The 20,275-nt window shown below is 41.0% G+C and overlaps 1 protein-coding gene across 4 annotated transcripts in view; it reads right to left on the bottom strand.

The window, feature by feature from the left end:
• Positions 1 to 10,864: 10,864 nt before the first annotated feature.
• The window catches only part of Frmpd4 (FERM and PDZ domain containing 4), an 862,356-nt gene continuing 852,945 nt past the window's right edge, over positions 10,865 to 20,275 (bottom strand). For 3 of the 4 annotated variants that reach the window (XM_010613974.2, XM_010613976.2, XM_019206054.2), the window contains 3 exons: positions 15,668 to 16,723; positions 14,039 to 15,331; positions 10,865 to 12,606 (listed from right to left, as the gene is read on the bottom strand). In XM_010613974.2, coding sequence (XP_010612276.1) covers positions 11,282 to 12,606; positions 14,039 to 15,331; positions 15,668 to 16,723 — 3,674 coding nt within the window. In that variant the 3' untranslated portion in view covers positions 10,865 to 11,281. Of the gene's footprint in view, positions 12,612 to 14,038; positions 15,332 to 15,667; positions 16,724 to 20,275 lie in introns of all 4 variants that reach the window. The other variant, XM_010613977.3, reaches the window with a different exon arrangement.

The raw sequence follows: 20,275 nt of genomic DNA, 5'->3' as shown, positions 1-20,275 counted from the left end.
CTTTCCATGCCTAAGAGTTTTTGTTTTACCCTGTGGAAGAGCTCCGGATAACTTCAAGGTTTTTTAGAAACATTTGACTATTTATTTCTTCAGGATGTGGTGAGTCACAGGTTATATTTTTATATGCCATTGGAAAACATTATTTTAATGACGATGTTAATGATGTTAATGGGAAGGGAAGGCACAACATGAAAAGAGGAAGCTAGGGGAGAGAGAGAAAAACTGTGGGTACAAATAACTTCTTTTCCTATATGTGGGAAATCAAGTAGACTGTCTAACAATGACTGAGCCAGAAGCAGAGATATAATTTTAATATTTAAAGTTGAATTGGTACTACGGTTTATAGCTAGTGTTATGATTCAGATCTAGATGTCCCTCCAAGCCTCCTGTGGTCACAGGCTTGATCCAGAGTGTGTGAAGCTGGCATTTATTCATGATGCAATACTAGGCTCAAGGGCACTAGGGTTAAGGACGTGAGTCTGGCCACCCTAAGTAGTCTGAATAAGATAAAAAGGGCAGGGAGATTCTGTTAAACCTCTCTTGTTACCTTTGCTGCCTTGTGTGCCGTGTTGTTTCTGCTCTGCCACGACTGTTTGTCATCCCTGCCTTGGAGTCAGCTGATTATGACTGAAACCTCTATGAAATGTAAGCCCAATAAATCCCTTCCCCTCTAACTTTGAGTGTGAGGTGTTTTTGTCTCAGAGGTGAGAGAAAAGTAACTAACACAGTGAGATGTCACCCCCACGCCTCAGGTGTGGCTTTTGGGTGGTGATTGAAAATGGGGGAGAGATACTCTGCAGTGGATCGGCCCACTGATGAGTTTATAGCTAAATGTGACGTTGGGAAGTGAAGCTGGATCAGAGGAGGTGGGCACTGGAGGTGGGGCCTGGAAGGGTCTATCTCCCTCCCTCCTCCCTTGGTCTCTGTCTCTGTCTGTCTCTGTCTCTGCCCCCCCCCACCTGCCATGCCATGAGCAATTCTTCTCTGCTAGGCCCCTCTGCCATGCTGCCCTGACTTGGAGTCACCCTGCTATGGACTGGAACCTTTACAAAATATGAGCCAAAATAAATCTCTCCTCCTTTAAGGTGTGGGTGCTGGGTACTGTGTCTCAGCTCTGGGAGACTAAGGCTGGAGGATCAAAAGTATGAGCCCAACTTGGGCAACCTAGTGAGACCTTGTCTCAAAATAAAAAGGGGTAGGGGATGTAGTTCAGTGAAAAGGCTAGTAGTCAGTTCTTCCCTATCAAACATAAAGGGTAAGAGAAGTAAGTAAAATCCTTATTCTTCAAGGGGTAGTGGATAAAAATTATTTCAAAGTTGGCAAGGCAAATGATTGGATTAATTATAACTATGGAGAAATCACTAGAGAAACTAAAAGCAGACACTGAACTGAAGCTCAGTAGAAGAGCACGTACTTAATGTGCAGAAAGGTCAGTGTTCCATCTCCAGTACCATCACTAAAAATAAACAAAACACAGTAGCAATAACAAATGTAACTGGTTAAACAAGTTACCTCTTTGAACTGGGACTAAGGGTGGTAAGTTTGGGAGGGGAGATGGTTGTATTTGGTGGAATTCAATTTTTTAAAAAAATACATGTGAAAAAAAATACATGTGAATACTCCTTTGATTAAAAACAAGCAAGCTAGCTACTTGGCTAAAAACCACTGTATAACATTGTAATTTGTAAGTTCAAATCTTGAGTCTGGCAAGCATCCATGGTTTGGGGCTGTTATTTGGAGTGTCTAACTTCAATTGGGATTTTTTTAAATTGGGAAATTAGTAATTTCTCATAGATTGTCCTAAGAAGTAGATGAAATAATTATATTGAAGATCATTTAGCATAGTGCATGGTGCACTGCACCTGAGTAAATATTGCCTATGGATTATTGTTATTCATGCCATTATAAACATGCTGACAACTGTTTATAATATTAATAGCCAATATTTGTGAGAGAGGCATAAGCAGATTGGAGTCAGGCAACAAATCCAGTCCCTGCATGTAATTCTGAGTGATGTGATATACTACATTTATTTATCTTTTTTGTGTGTGTGTGTTTGTTTGTTTGTGTGTGTGTGTGTTATTGAATCCTTTTAAGGAATCCAGGGAGTACTAAAGAAGGAGTGCTTCAGTAAATTTGATTTATTGATATAGGTTTATATAGCCTTTAAAAATAAAGGGAAAGAATAAAGGGACTTGGAATCTAAGTCCTGGCACATACTCATCTTTGTTGGAGCCTCTATGAAGGGAACATCATCCGTTCAAGAAATTCTGCTGAAGAGTTCCAAGTGGAGCCTGCTGAGCTGCTGAATTAGAATGCGTGGACTCTGTTGACAGATGAATAACTTGGGGGCCAATGACCTGAGCTGACCATATCCTCCTGCTCCATAAAGTCTTGAGAAATTCATCTGCCAGTTGAATTATTTGATCTAACCTGATGCTGAAGTTATAATTTAACTCTAAAATGAATGCAATGAAAAAAGTCACATTGCCACAAAAAGCCTACCTATGGATTCAGCACTAATGAAATCCCGACCAGCATAGGTCAGTACATCATAATTTTTGGACTTTCCATCCCAAGAGCAACTTGGCAAGTTAACAAAGAGATATATCTAGAAAATGGGCATAGGCCAGGCCAGAGAAGGATGAAGGCTTCCCATGCAGCCTTTAACAACTCACATTATAGCTCTATTTATATTCCCAAAGAAACGTGTACAATTTATTTCTTCTACCCCAAGGAATATGGGGCCTCTTTAGTCTGTAGTTGCTGAAAAAGCCTTGGAAGGCAAGGTGACTAGACCCCCAAGGTATTCCCCATGATTTCTGTTCCCTGGTACAATCCTCTCCCCTTGAATATGGACACAAACTGTGGCACACTTTAACCAATAGCATATGGCAAAGGAGAAGACATTTTGGAGAGGCAATGAAGGTCTCAAATATGTTAATTTTTAGGTAATCAAAAGACATTATCCTGGGTAGACCTGACTTGATCTGCTGAAAAACCTTACAGGAGAGACCAGAGCCCTCTCTGAGGTCAGATTCTCCTTTTGGGTTTGATAAAATGAGCAGCCATGTTGGAGACGCCCTAGAGAACTGTGGGCAGCCTTCATTGTCCAACCAGAAAAATGTTAGGGCCTCAGTCATATAGCTGCATGGAAGTCAATTCTGCAAACAATCTGCATGAGGTTAGAATCAGACCCATCCTCGACGAACTCTTCAGATGAGCCCAGACAAAATCTTGACTGCAGCCTTGTGAGTCCCTGAGCCACTTAAGCTATGTACAAATTCCTGATCCACCAAGAAAGTAAGATAATAAATGTATGTTGTCAGTCATTAAATGTGTATTAATGTTTTATACAGCAATTGACAATGAATACAGAAAGGTGGGGTGGGACAGTGCAAAGGGAGACAAAAAGGACAAAGAAGAGAGAGGGGGGAAATGATGGATAGTAGGGAATGCATTTAAATTGACTCCCATAAAACTCTGAGCTCACATCTTCCTTTGCTACCTTACACTTAATAATTTATATATACATAAAAATTGTGAAGATAATTTCTCCTAGATTGTTCTAAGAAATAGATACAATAATTATACATAAAGGTATATTAGAATAATATTAGAATGTATATTAGAATTATGGATGAAGATATATACAACAGTGCCTCTGTTCAGGAAATCACATTCTTTCCACCCTTCTGATCTCAAACTGAATCGGATGAGAACAGAATCACATCCAATGGTTAGATTCAATGTTGACCTTATTGATTTGGCCAATTGGGTTTTCTACCAGAATCATGGAAAGAATTAAGTTTGTGAGTGTGTGTGTGTGTGTGTGTGTGTGTGCATGCACATGTGCATATATATGTGTATATGTTTTGGCATATATTTGAGTGAATTTGGAAATAGTTTTAAAGCCCAACAAATAAGTAAATTGGATCCAAGAACAGAGAGAAAAATGAAGATGAAGCAGAGGAATGTCTAAGGGTTGGTATGGAGTTAAACTGTTTGGGTGGATGTGTTTTAGGAAACAGACTACTTCCATTCCCCAGTGCCTTTGCCTTTTCAAGCTAGTGCACTGCCAAAATTCTACAACAAATGTTTGGATCTCGGAGAAGAATTAGTTATCTAAACAAACATATATCATAAGTGTCCAGTCTTTCGGCTCCTTGGCCAAATTCAATGAAGAGGAATTATCTCAGGCTGCATATAAAATATATAACATAGTTAATGTATATAAGTAACAAAACCTTCTCTATTTTTATGTTTTTTATTACGCGATTTAAAATGGATAGTAAGAAGTCCATGGATTGGACATGTTTGAATAGCATCATTGAGAACAAGTGAATGTGTTTAATTATGTGTATGTGTGTGTTTGCATTTGCATTGGTTGGGGGGCTCAGTTGCCTTTTGACTTAGGACTTACCCTGAGATAAGCAAAGGATTTGAGTTAGCTGAGCTTCTGGCCTAATGAAGCAGGAGAACTTTATTTTCTACTTTCTCTATTACATACGCTATTTAAATATTTTCAGCAGGGCCAGGGTGAAATGCCTGCAATGCATACTAACTGATTAGAGGTAGTTCCTTCTTTCTAAGGGAGACAAAAGCCCTGATTCTCATACAGAGCCTTTGTTTGAAGCCTAGCAATTTTCCTTTTAGAACTTCACTGTATTTTTTATTATTCTATTTATTTTTATTTTTATGTGATTGCCTACTAGAAATTCGCTGTACAACATGGTTGCCAATAGCCACACATGTTGGTGTTTATATTAAATTGTATGAAGTCAAAATTTGACCTCCTTACTCATAGTGGCCACACTAAACATACTCAGTGGCCACACATGATGATTTGCTATCATATTTTGAGCATTAAAGATTTGAAAATTTCCATCCTTTCAGAAATTCTGTTGGCCAGTGTTGAATGCTATTTTTATCGCTGGTTTTAGACCTGTCAAACATCTGAGTACAGCCAGTCCTCTTTATTTATGGTTCTGATATGCATGAATTTCAGTTTCCATGGTTTAACTAATCACCAGTTCCCAGCAACATGGTTTAATTCCAGTTACCATGGTATGTTAAGTGAGAAATTGTGCAAAATGCAAGAGCATTTAGAAGAGAGACACCTTTCTGCCTGCTCAGTGACAAAGCCACAAAACTATTTTTCAAAATGGAGCAATGAAAGAGGGAACTAAAGCGGAAGTGTAGCTTCAAGGAGACGCAAAGTAATGACACCTGAAGTAGGAAGTGTGAAATTACAACCAAATGTCTGTGGAGCAACTGCAGTAACTGATAGTAGGGAAGACAGCGTCTTCTTTTGAGACTACAGATATGAGCCAGAGAAATGCAATAAACATGAACACATTCACAACACAGGAGAGAGGCAATGTTGAAAAGGATGAAGCTGTCTCCGAGGAAATGACACTAAGAAAAAGAACAACACAGCACACTGAAGGAGATCTAAGTGATAGTTCACAAGACTGAAAGTACAGTGCTAAAATGTCAAAAGCTGATCCAAATTTACAAATGGTTGTGACAATTTGCTAGAGTGCACAAAAGATGCTTGTCTTTACTGTAAGTTATACAGTGAGTAAAAGCAGGCAAGCATGGTTCAAACTACAGTTGGTTAAGTTTTTACAAAGATTCATTTGAATTCTCAAAGTTCTAATGGTTTAATTTATTGCTCTGAATTCCTCCTTTCTTGGGGGAGTGACAAGGGTTTTCCTAGTCTAGAATGAGCACTCTAGTTTTTGAGAGTGACTGTGTCAATCATATTTATCATTGTACCTGCCTCTAGTACATAGCATATTTGCCCAGATTAGGAAGTTATTCATAGCTGCTGAATGAATGAATAGGCCCATCATGCCTATTTTAGTGGGAGACAGAAAGGAGTCATGAGGTATTAGTGAATGGGCAAGATAGGCAACAAATACTAGTCTAAAAGAAAAGAGCAGAAATAGTACTTGCTTGGAGGATATGAAGCTCAGCTCCCTAGCTCTCACATGCCAAAGCTAATTTTGCTTATAGTTGTGAACTATGATACCACAAATGGCACAGAACTTTGGTTGAGACTGTAGAGTGGAAATGAGAATTAACAGGAAAAATGAAAACAGTGAAACAAATCCTAGAGGCTCTGAAGCTACTATGTAATGGAAAATTGTGATATAATTATAAATACGGAAGAAATATTAGAGAAACTTCAGCTGAAGGCAGCAGGTTGATTTCATAAGCTATTTGGGATAATTATATATTTAGTTTGGCAATGTATAGGATTTTATTCATTCCTTTATTTTGTTCACTAACAATATTTGATAGACATGGCTTGTTTTTCCTTGGATTTCTTATGTATAGGATTTGGAACTAAAAAGTAAGACAGGTAGGCCAGAGAATAATTGGACTAACTAAAAATTACCCAATTTGGCAATACTCAAGTTGTGCATAAAAATTCAGTTCAAAAGGGAAGATTCCTCCTCTCTGATCTTTCAAAGTTGAACAGCTATTTCTGTAACTTGCCTGTAAAGGAAGATTAGGGATGTTCTATCTAAATTTGTTTCTCATCACTTTGGACTTGCAGAGAGGAAGCCAGCGCTGAAATCCTATCCTAAAGGCAAACTGAGAGAGAGCAAGAGCGAGAGACAGAGAGAGAGAGAGAGAGAGAGAGAGAGAGAGAGAGAGAGAGAGATTAGAGACAAACAATGGAATATTCATATATTTTAATCCTCATGGAGACATTTCTTTTTTCTTTGTTTGTTTTTGTTTTGTTTTTGCAGTGTTGATATCAAACTCAGGAACTCATGCATGCCCAGGGAAGATTTCAAATGTTTGGAAAAGACAAGTGATTCACTTGAACATAGCTAATTCCCCCCTTTTTTTTCAATTTCAAGAACAGTTAATAGAATCTCAATGGGTGATAAACAGTCAAAGAACAAACTGCTTCACTGCCAAACCAATAACTCAGGCTGAAAAAATTAGAGCAGCATGCTGCTGAGTGGCTCCGAAGTAACATTTAGATGATTAGTAACTGGCATTTAGAAATATATGAAAGTGCAATGTAAACAAAGGAAGAGTGTCTTTCTTAAATCACAGTAGATGATGAAATTAACAGTAAAAAGAACTGAGCCATTGTAGTGTCTTGTAGATGGTGATTTCAGTATTTAATTTTAATCTTTTCTGAAAAAAATTTCTTTTGTGATTTGACTCATTCGTATTGGGCCTAGGGACAGTGGGGTCTGGGTTAATTTTAAAGTTCAAAGTAAGTGAATCAGATACTAGATTTTACTACAGGCCTTATGTTATATTAGTTGTTCATCTGAGCACTCTGGCCTTTCATGCCAGTTATATTCCTTCTGGTCAATGCACTTACATAGAATCTGATGGAACTGAGACTCAGGTAAAAGGCAGCTGTGGTCAGAACAACTGTGATCCGAAGTTAAACTCAAATGCTTTTTCTGCATCTATTGAGATGATCATGTGGTTTTTGTCCTTGACTCTGTTAATATAGTGTATTACATTTATTGATTTACATATGTTGAACCACCCTTGTATCCCTGTATCCCTTGTATTTGACTTGGTCAGGGTGTGTGATTTTCTTGATGACCCGCTGTATTCTGTTTGCCAGGATCTTATTGAGGATTTTTGCATCTATGTTCATTAGGTAGGCCATACTCTTAAGTGAAATAAATAGGACACACATGTGTAAATACCGAATAGTTTCTATGGTTGGGAAAATGAAGTGCAAATAAGGTTCAAATTGTATAATTGATAATGTGAAATGGAAAGAAATGGGCTAAAGTTGTAGGGAAAGTGGGAAGGGTAGGGGAAAGGAAATAAGGGAAAAGAAAAAATATGAGAAAAGGAAAAAATGGAAACAAAGTCTTTGTAAATAGGGAAGGGTGGAGGGGGTGAAGGGAAGGCAGGGGAATGGGGAAAAAATGAGAACCAAGGCTTGTCATGTAAAGGTACATGATCCCAATATAAATGTAACTGTACTGTATACCTAAAAAGTACCAATAAACTCAATGAAAAGAAAAAAGAAAGTTAAACTCATAAAGAGGATAACAATAAAATTCATACATATAGAGAAAAAAGGTTGAAAAAAGATGCCCTAAATTTTGGACAGTGACTGTCTCTGGATGTTGGGTTTACAGAGGACTTTCTCTTCTTCCATCATTTATTTCTTGATAATATTAAGGAGCTGTTAATTTTTAAAATGTGAAGATATCATTATGGTCATGTTTGAAGATCCTTATCTATAAAAGATTCTTACTGAAGTGTTTATGGATTAAATGCTCTGCTACCTGGGATTTGCATCTAAATCATACACTATGGAGTCAGGTGGGTAGAAATAGCTAAAACAAGATTGGACATGAACCAGTGTCTGATGGTGTGGAGTAGTTCCTTGGACGACAGGCCCAACTTTTGTATATGTTGGAAAGTTTCATGAAAGATCAGTAGAGATGATAGGGACAACACTGTGGAAAACAGGTTGGGGACTAAACGTGAGGTACTTCCAGTGCAAGGAAGTTCTATTCTCCAGTTTGGTGCTCTCCAAACTTTAGTGTACGCATTCCTACCTGTGACAATATCTGTTCAGGCATGCACCAGGCAGATGCTTAGTTATTTATTCATTCATTTATTTAAAATTATGTACATGTACCACTGTACTATAATGCCATTATAAAACATACACAAACATAAAAAAGCTAGATAAAAATAAACACAGGTATCATTCTAGTATTTTCTTCTTATCCTCTACCGGACCTGGACCCCGGTTAGGAGTCCCATGCTAAGTGAGAAGAAAGGGACCCCTTAAGTTTTTCTGAGTAGTAAAGAATTTGTTCATAAGAAACAGAAACTTAGTGGAGCAGCAATAGGTAATGGAAAATCAAATAGAAAGGCCCAGAGCCATTTCCCCGAGGCTACTCAAAAAACTGGAATGAACTAGGACATTGCTGTAACTAGAAATGCAATTTGCAAAAGGATCATCATTTCCTTGTACACATCTTTTATATATATGCAATTCACATAATGTGTTGTGCACACAGTCAGGATACAATATGCATATAAAACAAACATCCTCCACACGTTATCTCAGTCGATATATTTAATACAAATCAGTATGATGATGATTATGATATCTAACATTGAGTACTTATTCTCCACCAGATATTTTGGTAAGAACTTTACATATACATAATTTTACTTAGAACTTGTGACAACCTTCTGGAAACAGATCTTAGTATTGATTTTTATTTTACCACAAGGAAACTGAGCTTTAGAAAAATAAGTAGCTTTCCCAAGATGAAAGGGCTAGAAAATGGCCTAACCAAAATTTAAAACAAGATAGTTCTGACCCCAAACTCCATATCCTTTCACTAAACCACATTGCCTCAGAAAGAATTAATGATAGTGTGTAAGCCATAAGATTGCTGATGATTGAATGAGATAATATATGTGATGATGTTTAGCATACTGTCTGAAACACAGCACACATCCTATTAATAGTTAGTATTTTAGTACACAGAATGATATTTACTAAAGTTTTCCACAGTAAACACCACTAATAGCTCTCAATATCAAAACACCAATATTTATAATTGTAATGAAATAATGTTTTATCATTTAAACATTATTTATGATAATACATGCCTAGAACTCCTTTTGTTTGCTGCCATCTATAAACATGTGGTGTAGCTTTTGTTGTTGAGTCTGTGGAATGGCTGACTAGCAAGAGGTAACAACTGTGGACTGTGTGATGCCTCCTGGCAGTAGGCTACAAAAATGTGTACTTGGTACACTACTGTCATAGTCTGTCATATTCTGAGGAGCCTACACAAATAGGAGTGTGTACAGCTGACCACTGAATGACCTAGGAAATACATATGTACATATCAAATTTATTTCATGATTGCAGAGTTTGCATCCTTTTTTTTTTTGACCTAAAGTTACATTTTTAGAGAGATGGCACTTCTGAAAACTTTGCAGCCCATTGATTTCACCCGAAATGGTCAAATTTACTGCTGCTTTTTTTTTTTTGTCTTCTTCAGATTTCACATTTCTATCAGCCAATCCAAGTCAAGTGCTTGTTTAAGAAATATTTTATTTAATCTTGGCTTCTAGTATGAGAGTAGCCATCTCTCCTTGATATTCTGGAACATTCCAGATTTGAAATCTTGTCCTGGTATTAGACTGTAATTCCAAGTTTGGTCAGCAGCTCTGGCTCCTGGAAAGGAGGTGCCACATGAAGCTCCCCTAAGAGTGGCGAAGGGCTGGTCTGCAGCTGGTCCACAATACTGGGTCTGTGCTTACTTATCCTGATCATTCAATGTTCCTTTTTTTGTTGTTGTTGTAATTTTGCAAATATGTCACTAAATATTCTGTGACTCTAGAACGAATTTTAAGCTTCATGGTTGAGGTGGGGTGGGGAGAAGACACTGTCTTTGGTTTATGTATTTTGACATTTAGTTAAAGCAGATTTCTCTTTTCATCAAACAATTTAATTTTGGTATTCTTAACTCTATTCATTTTATGTAATTAGATAAGCCATAACTTTAGGTATCACCTAGGAAAGTGCCCATAGTTCCCTCTGTTCTTGTTTGTGGGAAGCTGTTTAATTCTAGAAATACTGTGAAGAGCATTTGTGTGGACACAGTAGGCACCCCCCACACCCACCTGTAGCCCAAATAGCATAAACCAAAATTAAATATGTGGAATTCTTAGGAGAAAGCATCGGATAACCAAACACTATGAGCAAAAAATTAATTTATTACATATATATTCTCTAGTAATTCATAATAGCTTCTTGAATTTTAAATGTCTTTTCGCTATTTCCAATGCTTAAAAATCATAATTTTAAAACATAAATGCTGTTTTATATACATTGTAATTTCTTTTCTAAATTTTCTTTTGGTTTTTACTTCTAAATATGAATTATATGGTCTCCAAGTATCCACGTGGAAAGAGGAGCTAGGATCGATTGTTTTGCTCTTACACAGTAAAATTTAAAATTTCACGTCATACACTTGGAGTTTTGACTATATGAAAAATAGCCAAATGTCATCACTTTCTTGTATGTTTCTTTTACATGTATATGTATGTATAGTATAAACAGAATATATCTGATTAGGACCTTTCAACATTTCATCAATGTAACCTTTATCTCCTATTTTATATAAAATAACAAAATATACAGAGAGAAGAAAGGAGACATCTGTTCATCGTACACAGAAAGTAAATAAAAGTTCATGTATGGCTTTGCAAAGGTAGATTATGACGTGACTTCTCATATTTATTTATTTAAAAGCATCTTGAGAGAACGTGTTAGTGTGCTTACGAGAGCGGCCATGGTGGTTGAATGTCGCATCGAAAGTCCAACATTAGGATCTCCAGTGGTCTTCCTAGTGGCTGCCTCCGCAGCTTTCAGGAGACAAATGTAATTAATGACCACTTGGTCGATCTTCGCTACAATTTCCTGCCGCTGTGTTTCCGAGTTCACAACTTTCACTAGTCGCATGCAAGCTTCTGTTAGGCAACAGAGCACTTGGAAGCTGGAGGTCATAGCCAAGAGCATCTCCTCTGGGCTCTTCTCGGCCAGCGCCATCTTCCTACAGGCACTTCCCAACTGTCTGGACTCAATGGATAGCAGCTGCTTGTACTGAGAAAGTGTAAGGTCATATGCTTCAGGGCAAGACTCCTCTCTCTTTCCCTTGGTTGCCCTGATGAGGCAGAGCAGCTCGTTGGCATCATTTTGGGCTTCGAGGAACCCATCGGGCATTACATATGTGCTGTCCTTTAGGGTATTTATTCTTGCAATCCTAGCATCAAAAGCCAGATTGCTGAAGTCCAAGTCATCCGGGCCATTCGGGTCTTCTGCCCAGACCTTCAGCAGTGACCCTCTGGATAGCTCCACTCCCTGCTTCTGAATCTCAACAGCCAGCAACGGGCTAGTTGGCTGTGGCATGGCTTGCATCATCTGTGGCCGATATAGGCAAGAGACCTGGAGGGTGGCCTCTCCCTCTTCTTCATCCTCATCCCCATCTTCTTCCTGCCCTCGGTTCAAGAAACAGTAGCTGAAAGGTCCTCGGCACCTCCAATTGCTACCCTCCAGCTTCCGCAAGGGTAATGTCTTATAGAGCTTTGAGTCTTTTTGAGCCACTGGGGACCTTTTGTGAAACTTCCCCTCAGAGCTAAAGTGCATCGAGCTTTGAGAGACACTCTTGGTGAGCTTCGTCCCCAGGGGAAGTTCTGCTCGCTTCTCCCAAGTGTCCTCCTGTGCTTCTGTGATACCTGGACACTTCAAGCTGACTGCACCCTTGGTTCTCTCTCGGAAGGTCTCCAAACCTACAGATCCTGACAGGACACTGCTGCTATGTCTGAGAGCCCTCTGGCTGGGGGGTGTCCTGAGGCTCCCCCCTCCGAGATCTGGTGGCTGCCAGCTCACAGCCTCTCCATATGCCTGGTTTGCTTGGGAGAAATCATTAGGGTCTTGATTTGGAATTGGCACCTTTGATTCCGAGTGAATGTTAGATGGTAGCAGAATGGGATCGGCTTCAGGATGTTGAGACCAAGCTGAAGGCATTCCTCCTCGTCTCTCCTTCCCAGGCTCTGTCAGAGCTACACTAGGGGTAGTAGAAAAACAGAGAGATTCATTAAGCATCTCGTGGGTGGCCATTTTCACTACATCTCTAGGTGATGAATGTCATGTCTCAGAGAGGCACTGTAGAAGGGCTGCCATATGTCAGGGACACTCTGATTTCCAAAGTGCCTCCTGACAGCTCATACCGGATTTCCATTTCAATGAATGGCAAGAAATACTGGAATCTGCTATTTCTGGAACTGCTACACTTATTCACTTGGAATCATCTAGAAATCACAAATGTCTTTGGGAGGGACCATGTATTTCGTGAATTGCCTTCTTCCCAGTATTCATTCACCAAAGTTTAGACACATAGAAAACTCATATCCTATATATGCATTCTTCAAACATGTTTAAGATATTTAAGTTTCATTTCAAGGGGGGGGGGTTAGCTTAATCCTGACGCTGCTAACTTTAAAAAGAAGTGGCCTGATATATTTAATAAAGGATTAAACTGTGTGGATTAATTTCAAGGGGGGAAGATGAGTTGGGTGATACGTTAGGTAACAGCTCACAGATGGCTTTCCCAAGGCAGGCAAAGCTAATGGTGGGTTGTGGGAAGATAGAAAACCTTTGAGATTTTTAAGAGTCTTTAAAGGGGAGAAATGGAAATTAACCATTGTTATTGATTTGGACAGAAAAGACTCTACTGAAAAGATTTGAAGCATGAAAGCATGAAGGAGCATTGGCTGTTCTCATGTGATGGGATTGGCTGTCCAGGGACTGGTGAGAGGACCATGTATTTAGTGGGTGGTTGAACTAAGGAGACAGGTACAGAAAGTGGCCGAGTTCTTGTTTCTCACTGTCTAGATTTTGCTATTCTGGGGGAAATAAAGCTCATCATGCATACCCCCAGAATCTTCCTGACAATGAGGTTATGCCAGAAGCTTCAGGAAAATTCTTTAGGGGAGTCATTCAGAGATGGGCCCAAATCTGTGAGACTGGTGAAGGGCAAATGCTATCTCCCAACCCTTCCAGTCTCCCTGATGCGCACTCTGCTCTATTAGCCTTTGCGGTCTCTCAACAAGCTGACAAAACTAAAAATGACACATCTTGGGAAGAAACGCAAACTCTTATGTGATCCTAAGCAATACTATCTTCTAACTAAAAGTAACATCGGGCCTTGCTAAAAGCCTGCATTTAGAATTTAGGAAAAAATGAATGCTCCATCAAATTGTAAAAGCAAGAGCACAGCAAGACTGTAAAGAAAAAATGCCATTTTCAACATTGCTGCACACCTAGGAACTTCGCTATTTAATACTAGGGCCTAATCAGTGATTGCTACTTAATAGTTTGGTGCCCCCCCCATCTTTTACTTTTCTTCTGGATTTACATGTTTAGATTTGTTGTGAATATGGCTTTCATGTTCCTGGTGTGTACTGCAAAGTGCTAAATGTATCATTGCTGTACCTGTGGTTTCCTTAATCTTGGGGAGCCGATGGCATCCATCTCTCAAAGTGCCAAACAGGGGGTCGGCATTAATGGCTGTGTGCAGAGCTGGCACTGTCATCCGTGGACACATCCCTTCTGCCTGTGGGTGCAGATCCTTAAAGGTGGCTCCATGGCTGGGGAGGCTCGTGGCTCTCTCCTCTGAAGGAATGTAACTCACACCTTTCCCGGAAGCATCTGGAATCAAGTGCTTCCCCATGGAGGGGCAGAGGGGCGACTCCACAGGAGTGGCACAGGCACTGCTACCACTGCCGGGGGGACAGCCTGTGTCCACTGAAGAGCCTTGAGAGCTTTGTAGAGAAAAGTGGCCCTCGCTCTGCAACGATGACATCCGCTTGGCCAAGTGGTAGTCACAAAGACGGGCTACACTCTCTTCCGTCTCTGGAAGCTTGGAGTTATGGTCACAAGTGGGCGAGTCAGTGTCCTGGGGGTTGTCTAAGTCTTTGGCTGAAGACACGCAGGCCATGTCTGTTAAGAAGCGGTCCCCTTGGCCCAGTCCTGAAACATCACTGGCTTCTCCATCCAGAGCCCCTTCTTCCTGCCCTTCAGTCTCCCTGGCCCCGAGTCCAGGAGGTCTGGGAAAGGTTTTCCCGGTTGCTGTCTCCAAGCCACTTTTCTCTGCCACCCCACCTTCACTGGCCACATACCATCTTTGGCTGTCCTTACGAAAGGCAGTTCTCTCCAGGTTAAATGTGCCAAGGTGCGGACTGTCCCTCGAAGACACAGTCCCAAACTTCCCTTTGGCCTCCTCCTCCATCTCTGCTGTTTTGGTTCCTTGCTGTTTTTTTCCCGGGACGTTCCCACCTGGAGCGGCTTTCCCCTCCCCGTCGGCCAGCTTGCTTTTCCTTTTGCTGGTGCAGGAGTATGTCACCGACCCCATGTGCACTTTGCTAAAATAGTCCGTGACCGACTTGGTCTCCATGGTTTCCGGCTCCATTTCCATGTGGTCTGAGTGAAGCATCTGCTTGGAAGGCACAACTTTGGGCGGGAGGTCGGGCACTGGGCGCGCAGCCAGGCCATGGGCTGAGGACTTGGGAGGCAAGGCCCCCGAGGGGGCTTTGGAGGTGGGGAACTCTGTCTGCTCTTCTGCAAGGGGGTGGTAACCTTCATGAGTGGCCAAGAGCATGCGGGAGAGGCTTTCTGACTGCTTTTGTGCTGCGGCCAGTTCAGAACTCTCAGTCATTTCAGAGGAGTTAGTTTCATTGCCTGAGTCTGACGAGGACTCAGGACTATAGGCTCGCAAGATGGCTACACCTGCATGCCGTAAAAAACAAGAAGTAATTAATGCATACATCTGAGGCACTTGGAGACAAGTAAGAAAACGAGACTCATGAGTATTAAAAAAAAAAGAGTTTTCAGTAAGGATTCTGAGTTTATTGCATGGTTGTTTCCAGAAATGGGGGAGGGGGATGTGCTGTATGTTAAAAAAAAAAATAACAGCAAAAGAAATGAAATACACAGAAACGCATGATGATAGTTCAGCACATTTATGAAGTGGGGCATGCGTGAAATGGAGAACACCACAGAACAGGACCTCGAGGGTGGAATGACACGGCTATCAGTGAATAAACGTAACAATTGTAAAAGAACCTGAATTGTCACTGGTCTGCTGCTCTTCTGACACGGACAGAGCTTCCAGCGTGGAGACGACAGCACTGTTGAGTCCCTTCTCACACTTGCCCTCGGCACTGGTGGGCACAGCGTCAATGAGCGACACGGGGATCTCATCGCTTTGGGATTTGCCGCCTTGCTCCTTGTCCTCTGGGAAGGAAGCTGCCTGGCTCTGGGTGTCCTCCTCATCCGAACTGTCCCGAAAGCCAGGTGGGGGGGCAGCGATGGCCATGTTCAGGGACCTCAGCAGGAAGTCATCCTCGTTGTCATCACCTTCCGGAGGGGGCAGGGATGTCAGGTCGATGATGTCGTCACTTGACCCTGAGAGGTCGAGGATGGCTGGCTGGTTCATTTCGCTCACCACGAGGTCCTCCTCACAGCTCACCTCATCCTCATCCTCCACGTCATCGGTGTTTTCTGCATAACAGATGTCGTGTAAGAGGGGCTCCTCTATCCCCTCAGGGGCCTCAAAATTCTTCACATCGCCTATGTTGGCGTAAACAGAATTGGCCACGAACTGGATGCTCTCTGTGTCAGGAGCCAGGTCCAGATTCTTCATGTCGTTGGCACTGCTGATGTACAGGTTCCTCTGCTTGGCCAGCACTTCCGGATTCTCATCTAATAGTCTTTCGTAGCCGAGCATGGGGGGGCTCATACTATCATCCAAGGCGAGATCTCCAAAAATAAAGGACACTTTCGCTCCTCGAGGAGATTCCTGTGCTTTCTTCAGAGTCTCTGGTCCTGAGAGGGTCAATAGGGAGCGCTGGGCTAGGCTTCTGTAGTCTGCCTCACAGGAGGCATTCCCGGGCTGGCTCAGGTGCGGATTCAGCCCATCGGAATTATAGGTGGTGTCCATGTACAAGTGCCGGTGGTCTTTGGGATACATGGTGCTGTCTGTAATCTCCACCGTCTTCTGTTTGGAATCTATGTACGTTATCTGGGCTTCCTGCTCCCCCTCGCCAATAAAGGTGGTCATCTGGGGCATGCAGTTCCAATCTGGGCCAAGGAGGTTGTGCTTTCCTTTCATCTCAGTTCCTAAAGAGAAAGAATCATGCAAAGACACATTACTGGGATGTGCGGTTTCAGGGCCATAGGAGACTTGTCTGTTTCTTTATTTAATGGCTTGTGGCATCACTTGTGAAAATACAACTATTTGATTTTCCTATATGGTAGCAGTTGATGTAGGATCCTTGTTTAGAAAAACTGCTCTGAACAAAATGGATACTGCATAAAATATCATTGCTATGCAATAAAATATAATGTCATCAGAGAGCAGGGAACTATAGCTTAATTCCCTCTGACCCTTGGTTCTATTATTAGAAGACTTCATTACATCTATGAATGTAAATATACAACATGTCTTTTACAACCTTTAAAGGTGATATTTCAACAGGCGGTTACTCCAGAAAATAAGCTGCCCTTTTCTTTTCAAGTGAGATCTAACGCTCCCCTCTCGGTGCAGGAAAATATTGAACTTCTTCCTCATTGAGCTAAGAGAAGGTCAACAGTGTTCGTACTTCTACCACATTTCTTAGGAAGGTAAAATAAACATTGTACCTCTGTCTTTAGCCTACTTATATCCAAGCGAGTATAACCCACTCATGTACAAATGTCACTATGCCTACCTGTATGTATGTGTATGTGTATATGATGCATGAGGTGGAATAGCCATAGGTCATGTATGTCTGTCGGTTATTTCTAGGTCTAGTTAATATTTAGGTTACTTTTAAATTTTTTTTATATCAGGGGAACCGAGAAAGACTTGTTTGATGTTCCTCAGGAATTAAAATTGCACAGTCCTAATTTAAATACTATTGTTTTGTTTGTTCTTCTTTTAATATGGAATTTTCATGTGGAGATTTGCTCTGATATTTAACAAGATACAGAACTGGGTCATTCTGTCAATAATGCTTTGTAGATTCTGCAAAGCCCTGCCATTATTTCATCTGTTCCCTCAAATTTCCCCCTGGCATATGTTTGGGTAATACTGACATCAGATGTACAAGACATGTGGAAAAGCAACTCAGTTTTACCAAAGTGGGCTTTGCTTCCTCTAAATTGTAGAATGGGTCTAACACTAAACAATGTCCAGAGCCATTTTACAAAACACATCCATTTTTATAAAGAGCAAATAAATGATGTGATTTTGAAGGCACCGAGCTATCACTGACCATCTTTTACATCTAACCTTACAATCCATGTGCCTTGTGGGGTTCGACAATGTTTTCTCCAACAATAAGAATTTAGGTTATGATGAGCTCTGTGTGTGTTGGTTGGGGGAGAGGTGGATTCATTCCAGGAGGGAGAGTAGTTCCACAGAGTTGTAACAGGGCTTAGGTTTACACTGGGGTTGAGAGATATTTTCACAATAGGAGGGCCAGCTAGTAAATGTTTCAGGTTTTGTGGGTCAACTCTTTAGTCGAGTGACTATTCAACTCTGCTGTTACAACATGAAAGTTGCCATGGATGATCCATAAACAAATGGCAGTGTGGGTTGAATGGTAGTCCTCAAGAGATGTGTCCTCTCCGTGAATGTGTTCTTCTTTTCTCCTCATTGAGTTTCTTGGTACATTTTAGGTATACAGTACAGTTACATTCATCAGTGGGATCTTGTAATGTGCTCTTATTGGAGATGTGACTATATTTTGGGGGAAAAAGTTGTGTAGATTTAATTGCTATGGGTCCTTGGATGAGATCACCCTGAATCATCTGTGTGGGCCCTAAATCCAATGGCAAGAGAAAGGCAGAGGCAGAGGTGGGCCCAGAGACAAGGCAAAGGCCACCTGCAGACAGAAGCAAAGGCTGGAGTTATGCAGTCACCAAAAGTGCTGACAGCCCCCAGCAGCAGGCAAAGGCAAGGAACGACCTTCCTGTCGATGCTGAGGAGGGAGCATGGCCCTGCCTACACCTTGACTCTGGACTTTTGGTCTCAAGAACTGGGAGAGAATTTATTTCTGTATTTTAAAAGTTTCTGGTAATTTGGTACAGCAGCTCCAGGAAAGGAGTCCAATGTGTGTGGATGAATTCCAATAAGGTCTTATGTATAAGAATAAGTTTCAGCCCATTCATTAGCTTTAGCTTGTCAACTCCTGGCTGTGAGCAACAAGAAAACTGAATAGGTCAGAAGGCTACAAGTTAATGATCCTGAGACAGACCCTTCCTAAGGCTCAGAGATCTATCGATACATGGTATCAGGCAAATTTTCAAAATAGAGGGGGGAGAATGGGGCTTCCAGTTCTTTATTAAAGATCTTGACTAAGTTGGTTCTCAATTTGAGATGAGAAGGAAATATGTGCTCAATTTTGGCTTCCTTTAGGGAGGATATGCTGATTTGGCTTCTTAGGATGATTCTGGAGATGCAGAGGGATCTGGAGTGAGAAATGGGACCCGTTCTGTGGCTCAGTCTCAATTGGACTAGGGATGAATTGGACCAACAGGGCTTTACTTTTGACATTTCTCATGTCTCGGGAGAGATTTTGGCAATTTTGAAAGAGAAGAGAGTGCGCGCAGCCATCATAGGAAGTCAAGATCCAAACTGCTTCTCAGGCAAGGTCTTCCAGGCCCTTTCTGGGGTGTGCTCTATCTCTCCCAGGCCACCACACTCTTTCAGAACGGGGACAGGTATCTGGAGCACGTACCCTCCCCTTCATTCTTGCTGTAGAACTGGGATAATTCCCTGAGAGGCAGAAGTTCCCTTCTCCCCCTACAGTAATAACACTTTCGTAACTAAAGTCTGCCTCTCAGTTTTACTAAATACTACATTTTCAATCACTATAAATTGGACAGAACTGAGACCCTTATTATTGTAATCATTATAGGATGGTGGGTTTGGTTTTCTTCCTGTACTGGTACAATTTTAACAGCCCATGGAGAAAAAGTTTTATCTTCAGAATAAACTTTAAGATTTGAAAATTAAAAGCTAAACCTGGTTTTCCAATGTGAAAGGATTGTGTTAAATTGCTTCTCTGCTCTCTCGAACTCCAAAGGTCATTGCTGAATTGCTCTAAATCTCCTCTCTCAATGAAAACATGTGGTCATAAAAGTGTTCTCTATCAAACCCTGCGTACTTTCCTCCTCCTCTTTGCTCCTTCCCTTACTCTAATTATCTTTAATCCTTTGCGTCCCTCAGGGAATTTCTCTGCCTCCTGTTCTGTGTTTTTCATCCTTCTATAGTTCTCACTTTCATTCTCAATTTTTCCTACCAGTTTTTTTTTTTTTTTTTTTTTTTTTTACTGCCAACTAGTAACAGATGTTCTGAAGATCATTTTAGGTGCTGTACGTAGATTTCTCTCTAACCCTTACCCTGTAAACTAAGCTTTCAATCCCACTTATAGTGACGAGGCAACATAAGCTAAGAAAATCTAAAAACACATACACCTGGAGGTGGGGCTGGATTCTTAGATTTATCTGACTGCAACGTCAAAGCTGCCTTCCAGCGTATTCCCCCTGATCCCGTCGTTTACACACACTCTCTCTCTCTCTCTCTTTCTCTCTCTCTCTCTCTCTCTCTCTCTCTCTCTCTCTCTCTAGTATCTCTCTCTCTGGCCTCTCTTTTTCTATGATTATAATTGTTCCCACTTACCCAGC

Source organism: Fukomys damarensis, unplaced genomic scaffold, assembly GCF_012274545.1.
Source record: "Fukomys damarensis isolate Sample0158 unplaced genomic scaffold, DMR_v1.0_HiC HiC_scaffold_39, whole genome shotgun sequence".
Taxonomy (NCBI): domain Eukaryota; kingdom Metazoa; phylum Chordata; class Mammalia; order Rodentia; family Bathyergidae; genus Fukomys; species Fukomys damarensis.
This window is presented reverse-complemented; position numbering and strand designations above follow the sequence as displayed.